This window comes from Salvelinus alpinus, chromosome 4 (assembly GCF_045679555.1).
Source record: "Salvelinus alpinus chromosome 4, SLU_Salpinus.1, whole genome shotgun sequence".
Lineage (NCBI taxonomy): Eukaryota > Metazoa > Chordata > Actinopteri > Salmoniformes > Salmonidae > Salvelinus > Salvelinus alpinus.
Window position 1 is genome coordinate 31,351,699 of NC_092089.1, and position 12,179 is coordinate 31,363,877.

The 12,179-nt window shown below is 44.5% G+C and overlaps 1 protein-coding gene across 5 annotated transcripts in view; it reads left to right on the top strand.

The window, feature by feature from the left end:
* myh14 (myosin, heavy chain 14, non-muscle) overlaps window positions 1–12,179 on the top strand; it is a 91,502-nt gene that overhangs the window by 54,439 nt on the left and 24,884 nt on the right. For all 5 annotated transcript variants that reach the window (XM_071395001.1, XM_071395004.1, XM_071395002.1 and 2 more), the window contains 4 exons: window positions 161–230; window positions 349–509; window positions 10,857–10,965; window positions 11,069–11,200. In XM_071395001.1, coding sequence (XP_071251102.1) covers window positions 161–230; window positions 349–509; window positions 10,857–10,965; window positions 11,069–11,200 — 472 coding nt within the window. The remainder of the gene's footprint in view (window positions 1–160; window positions 231–348; window positions 510–10,856; window positions 10,966–11,068; window positions 11,201–12,179) is intronic.

A 12,179-nucleotide genomic window follows, 5' to 3' on the forward strand; every position in this document is an offset into this window, starting at 1 on the left:
TGTGTGTGTGTGCGTGCGTGCGTGCGTGCGTGCGTGCGTGCGTGCGTGCGTGCGTGCGTGCGTGCGTGCGTGCGTGCGTGCGTGCGTGCGTGCGTGCGTGTGTTCAGTTGACGTTGTCATGTAGAGAGCACAGTCCCAGTCTCTCTATCTCTTCCTGTAGGTATGAGATCCTGACTCCTAATGCTATCCCTCGTACCTTCATGGACGGGAAGCAGGCCTGTGAACTCATGGTGAGTACCATTGAACAGCTTGGCTGTACGGTCGTTTACCAAAATAGGGCCCTATGTGTTGAAGCACATGCATATCTGGATGTGATTTCAACTTTGTATCCATCCTCTCTGTCTCCAGATCAGTGCGTTGGAGCTGGACCGTAACCTGTTCAGAGTTGGGCAGAGCAAAGTGTTCTTCAGGGCTGGAGTCTTAGGTCACCTGGAGGAGGAGAGAGACCTGAAGGTCACTGACACCATCATACGCTTCCAGAGCGCTGCCCGAGGATTCCTCGCACGCAGGTGTGTTTTAGTGTGTGTCTTTGTCTCTATGTCTCTCTCTCTGTGTTGACTCTCTCTCTCTGAGTTGACTCTCTCTCTCTGTTGACTCTCTCTGTCTCTCTCTCTGAGTTGACTCTCTCTCTCTGTTGACTCTCTATGTCTCTCTCTCTGAGTTGACTCTCTCTCTGTTGACTCTCTCTGTCTCTCTCTCTGTTGACTCTCTATGTCTCTCTCTCTGAGTTGACTCTCTCTCTCTGTTGACTCTATGTCTCTCTCTCTGAGTTGACTCTCTCTCTGTTGACTCTATGTCTCTCTCTCTGTGTTGACTCTCTCTCTCTGTTGACTCTCTATCTCTCTCTCTCTGTTGACTCTCTCTGTCTCTCTCTCTCTGTGTTGAGTCTCTCTCTCTGTTGACTCTCTATGTCTCTCTCTCTGTTGACTCTCTCTGTTGACTCTCTCTGTCTCTCTCTCTGTTGACTCTCTATGTCAATTCAATTCAATTCAATTCAAGGGGCTTTATTGGCATGGGAAACATGTGTTAACATTGCCAAAGCAAGTGAGGTACAGTGGGGCAAAAAAGTATTTAGTCAGCCACCAATTGTGCAAGTTCTCCCACTTAAAAAGATGAGAGAGGCCTGTAATTTTCATCATAGGTACACTTCAACTATGACAGACAAAATGAGAAAAAAAATTCCAGAAAATCACATTGTAGGATTTTTAATGAATTTATTTGCAAATTATGGTGGAAAATAAGTATTTGGTCAATAACAAAAGTTTAACTCAATACTTTGTTATACAGTGATCCCTCGCCACTTCGCGGTTCACTTATCGCGGATTCGCTATTTCGCGGATTTTCATAATGCATTTTTTTTTTTTTTTTGGTGCATTGTGCTCTGCATTCTGATTCGCTAAAAACTCACTCCCGCTTCTTGTATCAAAACATGCTACGAATTGTGCTATAATTTTGTCGTCTCGTGCAGTTATGTGTACGTACATAAAACAGCTTGGCAAATTTACATTAAGTTGGCCAAATTATCTTGTAATTTCGAACATCTCCTAAACCCATAATGTCGACGAAACGGCCTACACGTGAGTCACTGTATTTGTATACATGTAATAGTTGCTAATTGTAAAAAAAAAAAAAGTTTTCTATTTCGCGGATTTCACTTATCGCGGGTCATTTTCGGAACGTAACCCCCGCGATAAACGAGGGATTACTGTATACCCTTTGTTGGCAATGACAGAGGTCAAACTTTTTCTGTAAGTCTTCACAAGGTTTTCACACACTGTTGCTGGTATTTTGGCCCATTCCTCCATGCAGATCTCCTCTAGAGCAGTGATGTTTTGGGGCTGTTCCTGGGCAACACGGACTTTCAACTCCCTCCAAAGATTTTCTATGGGGTTGAGATCTGGAGACTGGCTAGACCACTCCAGGACCTTGAAATGCTTCTTACGAAGCCACTCCTTCGTTGCCCGGGCGGTGTGTTTGGGATCATTGTCATGCTGAAAGACCCAGCCACGTTTCATCTTCAATGCCCTTGCTGATGGAAGGAGGTTTTCACTCAAAATCTCACAATACATGGCCCAATTCATTCTTTCCTTTACACGGATCAGTCGTCCTGGTCCCTTTGCAGAAAAACATCCCCAAAGCATGATGTTTCCACCCCCATGCTTCACAGTAGGTATGGTGTTCTTTGGATGCAACTCAGCATTCTTTGTCCTCCAAACACGACGAGTTGAGTTTTTACCAAAAAGTTCTATTTTGGTTTCATCTGACCACATGACATTCTCCCAATCTTCTTCTGGATCATCCAAATGCTCTCTAGCAAACTTCAGACGGGCCTGGACATGTACTGGCTTAAACAGGGGGACACGTCTGGCACTGCAGGATTTGAGTCCCTGGCGGCGTAGTGTGTTACTGATGGTAGGCTTTGTTACTTTTTTCCCAGCTCTCTGCAGGTCATTCACTAGGTCCCCCCGTGTGGTTCTGGGATTTTTGCTCACCGTTCTTGTGATCATTTTGACCCCACGGGGTGAGATCTTGCGTGGAGCCCCAGATCGAGGGAGATTATCAGTGGTCTTGTATGTCTTCCATTTCCTAATAATTGCTCCCACAGTTGATTTCTTCAAACCAAGCTGCTTACCTATTGCAGATTCAGTCTTCCCAGCCTGGTGCAGGTCTACAATTTTGTTTCTGGTGTCCTTTGACAGCTCTTTGGTCTTGGCCATAGTGGAGTTTGGAGTGTGACTGTTTGAGGTTGTGGACAGGTGTCTTTTATACTGATAACAAGTTCAAACAGGTGCCATTAATACAGGTAACGAGTGGAGGACAGAGGAACCTCTTAAAGAAGAAGTTACAGGTCTGTGAGAGCCAGAAATCTTGCTTGTTTGTAGGTGACCAAATACTTATTTTCCACCATAATTTGCAAATAAATTCATTAAAAATCCTACAATGTGATTTTCTGGATTTTCTTTCCTCATTTTGTCTGTCATAGTTGAAGTGTACCTATGATGAAAATTACAGGCCTCTCTCATCTTTTTAAGTGGGAGAACTTGCACAATTGGTGGCTGACTAAATACTTTTTTGCCCCACTGTAGATATTATACAAAAGTGAAATAAACAATACAAATTAACAGTAAACATTACACATACAGAAGTTTCAAAACAATAAAGACATTACAAATGTTATATTATATATATACAGTGTTGTAACAATGTACAAATGGTTAAAGCACACAAGTTAAAATAAATAAGCATAAATATGGGTTGTATTTACAATGGTGTTTGTTCTTCACTGGTTGCCCTTTTCTTGTGGCAACAGGTCACAAATCTTGCTGCTGTGATGGCACACTGTGGAATTTCTCCCAGTAGATATGGGAGTTTATCAAAATTGGATTTGTTTTCAAATTCTTTGTGGATCTGTGTAATCTGAGGGAAATATGTCTCTCTAATATGGTCATACATTGGGCAGGAGGTTAGGAAGTGCAGCTCAGTTTCCACCTCATTTTGTGGGCAGTGTGCACATAGCCTGTCTTCTCTTGAGAGCCATGTCTGCCTACGGCGGCCTTTCTCAATAGCAAGGCTATGCTCACTGAGTCTGTACATAGTCAAAGCTTTCCTTAAGTTTGGGTCAGTCACAGTGGTCAGGTATTCTGCCACTGTGTACTCTCTGTTTAGGGCCAAATAGCATTCTAGTTTGCTCTGTTTTTTTGTTAATTCTTTCCAATGTGTCAAGTAATTATCTTTTTGTTTTCTCATGATTTGGTTGGGTCTAATTGTGCTGTTGTCCTGGGGCTCTGTGGGGTGTGTTTGTGTTTGTGAACAGAGCCCTAGGACCAGCTTGCTTAGGGGACTCTTCTCCAGGTTCATCTCTCTGTAGGTGATGGCTTTGTTATGGAAGGTTTGGGAATCGCTTCCTTTTAGGTGGTTGTAGAATTTAACGGCTCTTTTCTGGATTTTGATAATTAGTGGGTATCGGCCTAATTCTGCTCTGCATGCATTATTTGGTGTTCTACGTTGTACACAGAGGATATTTTTGCAGAATTCTGCATGCAGAGTCTCAATTTGGTGTTTGTCCCATTTTGTGAAATCTTGGTTGGTGAGCGGACCCCAGACCTCACAACAATAAAGGGCAATGGGCTCTATGACTGATTCAAGTATTTTTAGCCAGATCCTAATTGGTATGTTGAAATTTATGTTCCTTTTGATGGCATAGAAGGCCCTTCTTGCCTTGTCTCTCAGATCGTTCACAGCTTTGTGGAAGTTACCTGTGGTGCTGATGTTTAGGCTGAGGTATGTATAGTTTTTTGTGTGCTCTAGGGCAACGGTGTCTAGATGGAATTTGTGGTCCTGGTGACTGGACCTTTTTTGGAACACCATTATTTTGGTCTTACTGAGATTTACTGTCAGGGCCCAGGTCTGACAGAATCTGTGCAGAAGATTTAGGTGCTGCTGTAGGCCCTCCTTGGTTGGTGACAGAAGCACCAGATCATCAGCAAACAGTAGACATTTGACTTCGGATTCTAGTAGGGTGAGACCGGGTGCTGCAGACTGTTCTAGTGCCCGCGCCAATTCGTTGATATATATGTTGAAGAGGGTGGGGCTTAAGCTGCATCCCTGTCTCACCCCACGACCCTGTGTGAAGAAATGTGTGTGTTTTTTGCCAATTTTAACCGCACACTTGTTGTTTGTGTACATGGATTTTATAATGTCGTATGTTTTACCCCCAACACCACTTTCCATCAATTTGTATAGCAGACCCTCATGCCAAATTGAGTCGAAGGCTTTTTTGAAATCAACAAAGCATGAGAAGACTTTGCCTTTGTTTTGGTTTGTTTGGTTGTCAATTAGGGTGTGTAGGGTGAATACATGGTCTGTTGTACGGTAATTTGGTAAAAAGCCAATTTGACATTTGCTCAGTACATTGTTTTCATTGAGGAAATGTAAGAGTCTGCTGTTAATGATAATGCAGAGGATTTTCCCAAGGTTACTGTTGACGCATATTCCACGGTAGTTATTGGGGTCAAATTTGTCTCCACTTTTGTGGATTGGGGTGATCAGTCCTTGGTTCCAAATATTGGGGAAGATGCCAGAGCTAAGGACGATGTTAAAGAGTTTTAGTATAGCCAATTGGAATTTGTTGTCTGTATATTTGATCATTTCATTAAGGATACCATCAACACCACAGGCCTTTTTGGGTTGGAGGGTTTTTATTTTGTCCTGTAACTCATTCAAGGTAATTGGAGAATCCTGTGGGTTCTGGTAGTCTTTAATAGTTGATTCTAGGATTTGTATTTGATCATGTATATGTTTTTGCTCTTTATTCTTTGTTATAGAGCCAAAAAGATTGGAGAAGTGGTTTACCCATACATCTCCATTTTGGATAGATAATTCTTCGTGTTGTTGTTTGTTTAGTGTTTTCCAATTTTCCCAGAATTGGTTAGAGTCTATGGAGTCTTCAATTACATTGAGCTGATTTCTGACGTGCTGTTCCTTCTTTTTCCGTAGTGTATTTCTGTATTGTTTTAGTGATTCACCATAGTGAAGGCGTAGACTCAGGTTTTCCGGGTCTCTATGTTTTTGGTTGGACAGGTTTCTCAATTTCTTTCTTAGATTTTTGCATTCTTTATCAAACCATTTGTCATTGTTGTTCATTTTCTTCGGTTTTCTATTTGAGATTTTTAGATTTGATAGGGAAGCTGAGAGGTCAAATATACTGTTAAGATTTTCTACTGCCAAGTTTACACCTTCACTATTGCAGTGGAACATTTTACCCAGGAAGTTGTCTAAAAGGGATTGAATTTGCTGTTGCCTAATTGTTTTTTGGTAGGTTTCCAAACTGCATTCCTTCCATCTATAGCATTTCTTAATGTTACTCAGTTCCTTTGGCTTTGATGCCTCATGATTGAGTATTGCTCTGTTCAAGTAGACTGTGATTTTGCTGTGGTCTGATAGGGGTGTCAGTGGGCTGACTGTGAACGCTCTGAGAGACTCTGGGTTGAGGTCAGTGATAAAGTAGTCTACAGTGCTACTGCCAAGAGATGAGCTATAGGTGAACCTACCATAGGAGTCCCCTCGAAGCCTACCATTGACTATGTACATACCCAGCGTGCGACAGAGCTGCAGGAGTTGTGACCCGTTTTTGTTGGTTATGTTGTCATAGTTGTGCCTAGGGGGGCATATGGGGGAGGGAATGCTGTCACCTGCAGGCAGGTGTTTGTCCCCCTGTGTGCTGAGGGTGTCAGGTTCTTGTCCAGTTCTGGCATTTAGGTCGCCACAGACTAATACATGTCCCTGGGCCTGGAAATGATTGATTTCCCCCTCCAGGATGGAGAAGCTGTCTTTATTAAAGTATGGGGATTCTAGTGGGGGGATATAGGTAGCACACAGGAGGACATTTTTCTCTGTTAAGATAATTTCCTTTTGAATTTCTAGCCAAATGTAAAATGTTCCTGTTTTGATTAATTTAATGGAGTGAGTTAGGTCTGCTCTATACCAAATTAGCATTCCCCCTGAGTCCCTTCCCTGTTTCACACCTGGTAGTTTGGTGGATGGGACTACCAGCTCTCTGTAACCTAGAGGGCAACCAGTGGGTCCGTCTCCGCTATACCATGTTTCTTGCAGGATGACAATGTCTGCATTACCGATTTCTTTGGTGAAGTCCGGGTTCCTGCTCTTTAGGCCAAAGGCAGATGACCTCAGGCCTTGGATATTCCAGGATGATATAGTGAAGGCTTTTTGTTCCATAAAGTGTCCAATGTTGTTGGCCGTGTGGTTTGGCCCCAGGCCAGTAAGTGTGAGCAGAGCCTGCTGAGCATCTGGTACATGCCGTTGGCTTGGGCGAGTGTAAGAGTGGGGGTTGGGCCTGTTTGCCCGCTCACTACCTGGGCGTATGTGTGACTTCCATGTTGATGCCCTCTTTGCGGGGGTGGGGTGCATGGGGTGGGCAGGAGTGGCATAGGTCTGATCTGAGGGGGCCTAAATGGGGTGTGGGCATGGTTGATGTGGGGGGGTGTTGATTGGTTGGGGTGGGGGTGTGGATGTGTCTGGGGGTGCTGTGGTCTGGATGTAAGTCCTCTTGGCGTGGGTCCTCTATGTGTAGGTCCACAGGGGGGTCCTGCAGGTCTTGGAGGGTGTCTATTGATCTGTTGCTCCTGTGTGAAGTGTTGGGGCTGCGTTTGAGAGCGATGTCCTTTAGAGTCCGGGCAAAGGTGGGCACTGCTGCCTTATAGAGGTGGACCTGGTCATAGAGGCTGTTCAAGTCCAGGGTGGAGTGGTGGGCCAGGAAAACATTTGGTTTTGAGGCACAGTCACGGGAAATGCTTGCGTTTACCCGCTGTATTGTAGCAGGGTGGAAGTCTTTTCGTGGTAGCAGGGTGGAGATAACCACTTGTGCATTGGGGAAAGTAGAAGAAGCTTTTTCAATCACTCCCTTCAGTGCTGTGGCCACCCTTTCCTGCTGTGCTCTCAGGTTGTTTGTGCCTGTGTGTATTATTATGTGGCTAGGTGAGCCTAGTTTGTCCTCAGACAGAAGGTCTAGGGCGCGCTGGGTGTTTGGACACCAGAGTTTAGACACACTGTGTTTGGGAAAAAGTTTTTTTTCTTCTATATATTTCCCATTTGAGTCCATAAGGAGAACAATCTGTGTCTTGTGTTTGTTCTCAGTGGGTGTGGGGGGGTTGTCAGGAGGGCTATCAGGGTGGCTGACAGGGGGGGTGCTCAGGGGGGGTGAGAGCTGCTGGGCTTGGGGTTTTTCTTTCGTCTGTTCTGCTGTGATGTTGACTCTATGGTCAGGGTCTGGTGTGGACTGTTCTGCTGTGGTGTCGAGACTTTTGTCCGGTGCTGAGGTGGGTGGTTCTGCTGGCGTCTCTGTGGGGATGGCCACCTCCCTAGTGGGTTGTTCTCTGTCACATGCCATCCCCCTCAACCTCTCCTCCAGCAGTCTGATCCTCTCCTCCATCCCCCTCTCCCTCTCCTCCAGCAGTCTGATCCTCTCCTCTAGTGCTTTGTTCTGCTCCTGCTTCTGCTCTTTCTCCTGTTGAAGTTGTCTCACCACTGTCCAGAGTGCAGATATGTCTCTCTCCACCTCCAGCTCTCCTGGTCTGGTTAAGGGGTTGTTGTGCTGGACTGTTGTCTGGGTCTGTGCTGACTGGAGTGTAATCACCTGCTGTTCCAGCTCCACCTGCCTTACCTCCAGCTGGGTGAATTTATCCTTCATTTCAATGAGGGAGAAGTACTCTGTACTGGGAGGTTGACTGTCTGCTGAGGGTTGCTCGTCTGTGGGGTTATATGATGAAGAGGTCTGGTCTGACCCGCTTGGGGTGGGGGTATCTTTATCAAGGGAGAGCTTCTCCTGCTGGGCTAATTCTTTGATTAGGTGAAAGTCCAGCTGAAACTGTTTGTGGTTGCCCTGTACCAATACTGTTCCAGACTTATATAGATTTATGTTAGCTGACTCAGAGTCCTCGTTGTCAAGTATCCTGAGTTTCCACCCCTCGTTAACCCCCCCTCTCTTAACAGAGGGGTAGTGTGCTAATATAGCACTGTGCCATGCCAGGGGATGGTTTGTGTGGAAGATAAGGTTGCTGATGTTCCCATTTTTGTAATAGTCAGCAAAAAGTGTCTCTTGATTTTCCATAAGGAGCTTCATTTTGTGCTCTTTTCTTGCCTTATCATTCTTTACACTCACAGGGTACTGTATTTTAATTACCTCTGAACAGCAGGAGGGAGCTTCTAAGGCCTCTCCATTTGGTTGGGGTAGACTATTCGACTCTCCTGCCATTGTTGGGCTAATGGTCTTTGACACCTCTCACTTGACACGTCAGTGCTAGTTGAAGCTGTATCAAGTCAGTTACAGTTGAATACAGTTGAAGCTGTATCTCTCTCAGTTCCACAAAAAATCCAAGTTTAACTAACTCTAAATCTATCTTTTTTAAAGAAAATGCTGAAAAATGCAGGAGCTCATCTGATCATCTGATCATGACCTCTCCCTCTCTCTCTCTGTTGACTCTCTCTGTTGACTCTCTATGTCTCTCTCTCTGTGTTGACTCTCTCTCTCTGTTGACTCTCTATGTCTCTCTCTCTGAGTTGACTCTCTCTCTGTTGACTCTCTATGTCTCTCTCTCTGAGTTGACTCTCTCTCTGTTGACTCTCTATGTCTCTCTCTCTGAGTTGACTCTCTCTGTTGACTCTCTCTGTCTCTCTCTCTGTTGACTCTCTATGTCTCTCTCTCTGAGTTGACTCTCTCTCTCTGTTGACTCTCTATGTCTCTCTCTCTGTGTTGACTCTCTCTCTCTGTTGACTCTCTATCTCTCTCTCTGTTGACTCTCTCTGTCTCTCTCTCTCTGTGTTGAGTCTCTCTCTGTTGACTCTCTATGTCTCTCTCTCTGTTGACTCTCTCTGTCTCTCTCTCTGTTGACTCTCTCTGTCTCTCTCTCTGTTGACTCTCTATGTCTCTCTCTCTCTGTTGACTCTCTCTCACTGTTGACTCTCTGTCTCTCTGTCTCTCTCTCTGTGTTGACTCTCTCTCTCTGTCTCTCTCTCTGTTGACTCTCTGTCTCTCTGCCTCTCTCACTGTTGACTCTCTCTCTCTCTGTTGACTCTCTCTCTCTGTTGACTCTCTCTGCCTCTCTCACTGTTGACTCTCTCTCTCTGTTGACTCTCTCTCTCTCTCTCTCTCTGTTGACTCTCTCTCTCTGTGTTGACTCTCTCTGTCTCTCTCTCTGTTGACTCTCTCTCTGTTGACTCTCTCTGTCTCTCTCTCTGTTGACTCTCTCTCTCTCTGTTGACTCTCTCTCTCTGTGTTGACTCTCTCTCTCTGTTGACTCTCTCTCTGTGTTGACTCTCTCTCTCTGTTGACTCTCTCTCTGTGTTGACTCTCTCTCTCTGTTGACTCTCTCTGTGTTGACTCTCTCTCTCTCTGTTGACTCTCTCTCTCTGTTGATTCTCTCTCTGTGTTGACTCTCTCTCTGTCTCTCTCTCTGAGTTGACTCTCTCTCTCTGTTGACTCTCTCTGTCTCTCTCTCTGTGTTGACTCTCTCTCTCTGTTGACTCTCTCTGTCTCTCTCTCTGTTGACTCTCTATGTCTCTCTCTCTGAGTTGACTCTCTCTCTCTGTTGACTCTCTGTCTCTCTGTCTCTCTCTCTCTGTTGACTCTCTCTCTGTTGACTCTCTCTGTCTCTCTCTCTGTGTTGTCTCTCTGTCTGTGTTGACTCTCTCTCTGTGTTGACTCTCTCTCTCTGTTGACTCTCTGTCTCTCTGTCTCTCTCTCTGTGTTGACTCTCTCTCTCTCTGTTGACTCTCTCTCTCTCTCTGTGTTGACTCTGTCTCTCTCTCTCTGTTGACTCTCTCTGTGTTGACTCTCTCTGTGTTGACTCTATGTGTTGACTCTCTCTCTGTGTCTCTCTCTCTGTGTTTTCTCTCTCTGTGTTGACTCTCTCTGTCTCTCTCTCTGTGTTGACTCTCTCTGTGTTTTCTCTCTCTCTCTGTGTTGACTCTCTGTGTCTCTCTCTCTGTGTTGACTCTCTGTCTCTGTCTCTCTCTCTGTGTTTTCTCTCTCTGTCCCTCTCTCTGTGTTTTCTCTCTCTGTGTTGACTCTCTGTCCCTCTCTCTCTGTCTCCTCTCTCTCTGTCCCTCTCTCTCTCTCTCTCTCTCTCTGTCTCTCTCTCTCTGTCTCTCTCTCTGTGTTGACTCTCTCTGTCTCTCTCTCTGTGTTGACTCTCTCTCTCTCTGTGTTGACTCTCTCTGTGTTGACTCTCTCTGTGTTGACTCTCTCTGTCTCTCTTCTGTGTTTTCTCTCTGTCTCTCTCTGTGTTGACTCTCTCTGTGTTTTCTCTCTCTGTCTCTCTCTGTGTTGTTTCTCTCTGTAGGGCCTTCCTGAAGAAGCAGCAGCAGCTGAGTGCTATGAGAGTGATGCAGAGGAACTGTGCTGCCTACCTCAAACTCAGGAACTGGCAATGGTGGAGGCTGTTCACCAAGGTACACACACACACATACCCACACATACACACACACACAAACACATACACACTCTAGCACAGGTATGTGACCTAACCCGTGACCTCTGACCCGTGCCCCCCAGGTGAAGCCTCTGCTGCAGGTGACTCGTCAGGACGAGGAGATCCAGGTGAGGGAGGCGGAGCTTAAGAATGCCAAAGACAACCTGACCAGAGTGGAACAGGACTACACTGATCTGGACAAGAAACACATACAGGTAACACACCTTTCCTTTCTCGGTCTATCTCTCTGGAGGTTTATCTATCTATCTATCTGAAGGTTTATCTATCTATCTGGAGGTTTATCTATCTATCTATCTGGAGGTGTATCTATCTATCTGGAGGTTTATCTATTTATCTATCTGGAGGTTTATCTATCTATCTATCTGGAGGTGTATCTATCTATCTGGAGGTTTATCTATTTATCTATCTGGAGGTTTATCTATCTATCTATCTGGAGGTGTATCTATCTATCTGGAGGTTTATCTATCTATCTATCTGAAGGTTTATCTATCTATCTGGAGGTTTATCTATCTATCTATCTGGAGGTTTATCTATCTATCTATCTGGAGGTGTATCTATCTATCTATCTGGATGTTTATCTATTTATCTATCTGGAGGTTTATCTATCTATCTATCTGGAGGTGTATCTATCTATCTGGAGGTTTATCTATCTATCTATCTGGAGGTGTATCTATCTATCTGGAGGTTTATCTATCTATCTGGAGGTTTATCTATCTATCTATCTGGAGGTGTATCTATCTATCTGGAGGTTTATCTATCTATCTATCTGGAGGTGTATCTATCTATCTGGAGGTTTATCTATCTATCTGGAGGTTTATCTATCTATCTATCTGGAGGTGTATCTATCTATCTGGAGATTTATCTATCTATCTATCTGGAGGTGTATCTATCTATCTGGAGGTTTATCTATCTATCTGGAGGTTTATCTATTTATCTATCTGGAGGTTTATCTATCTATCTATCTGGAGGTGTATCTACCTATCTGGAGGTGTATCTATCTATCTGGAGGTTTATCTATCTATCTATCTGGAGGTGTATCTATCTATCTGGAGGTTTATATGTTTATCTATCTGGAGGTTTATCTATTTATCTATCTGGAGTTGTATCTATCTATCTGGAGGTTTATCTATCTATCTATCTGACGGTTTATCTATTTATCTATATCTGGAGGTG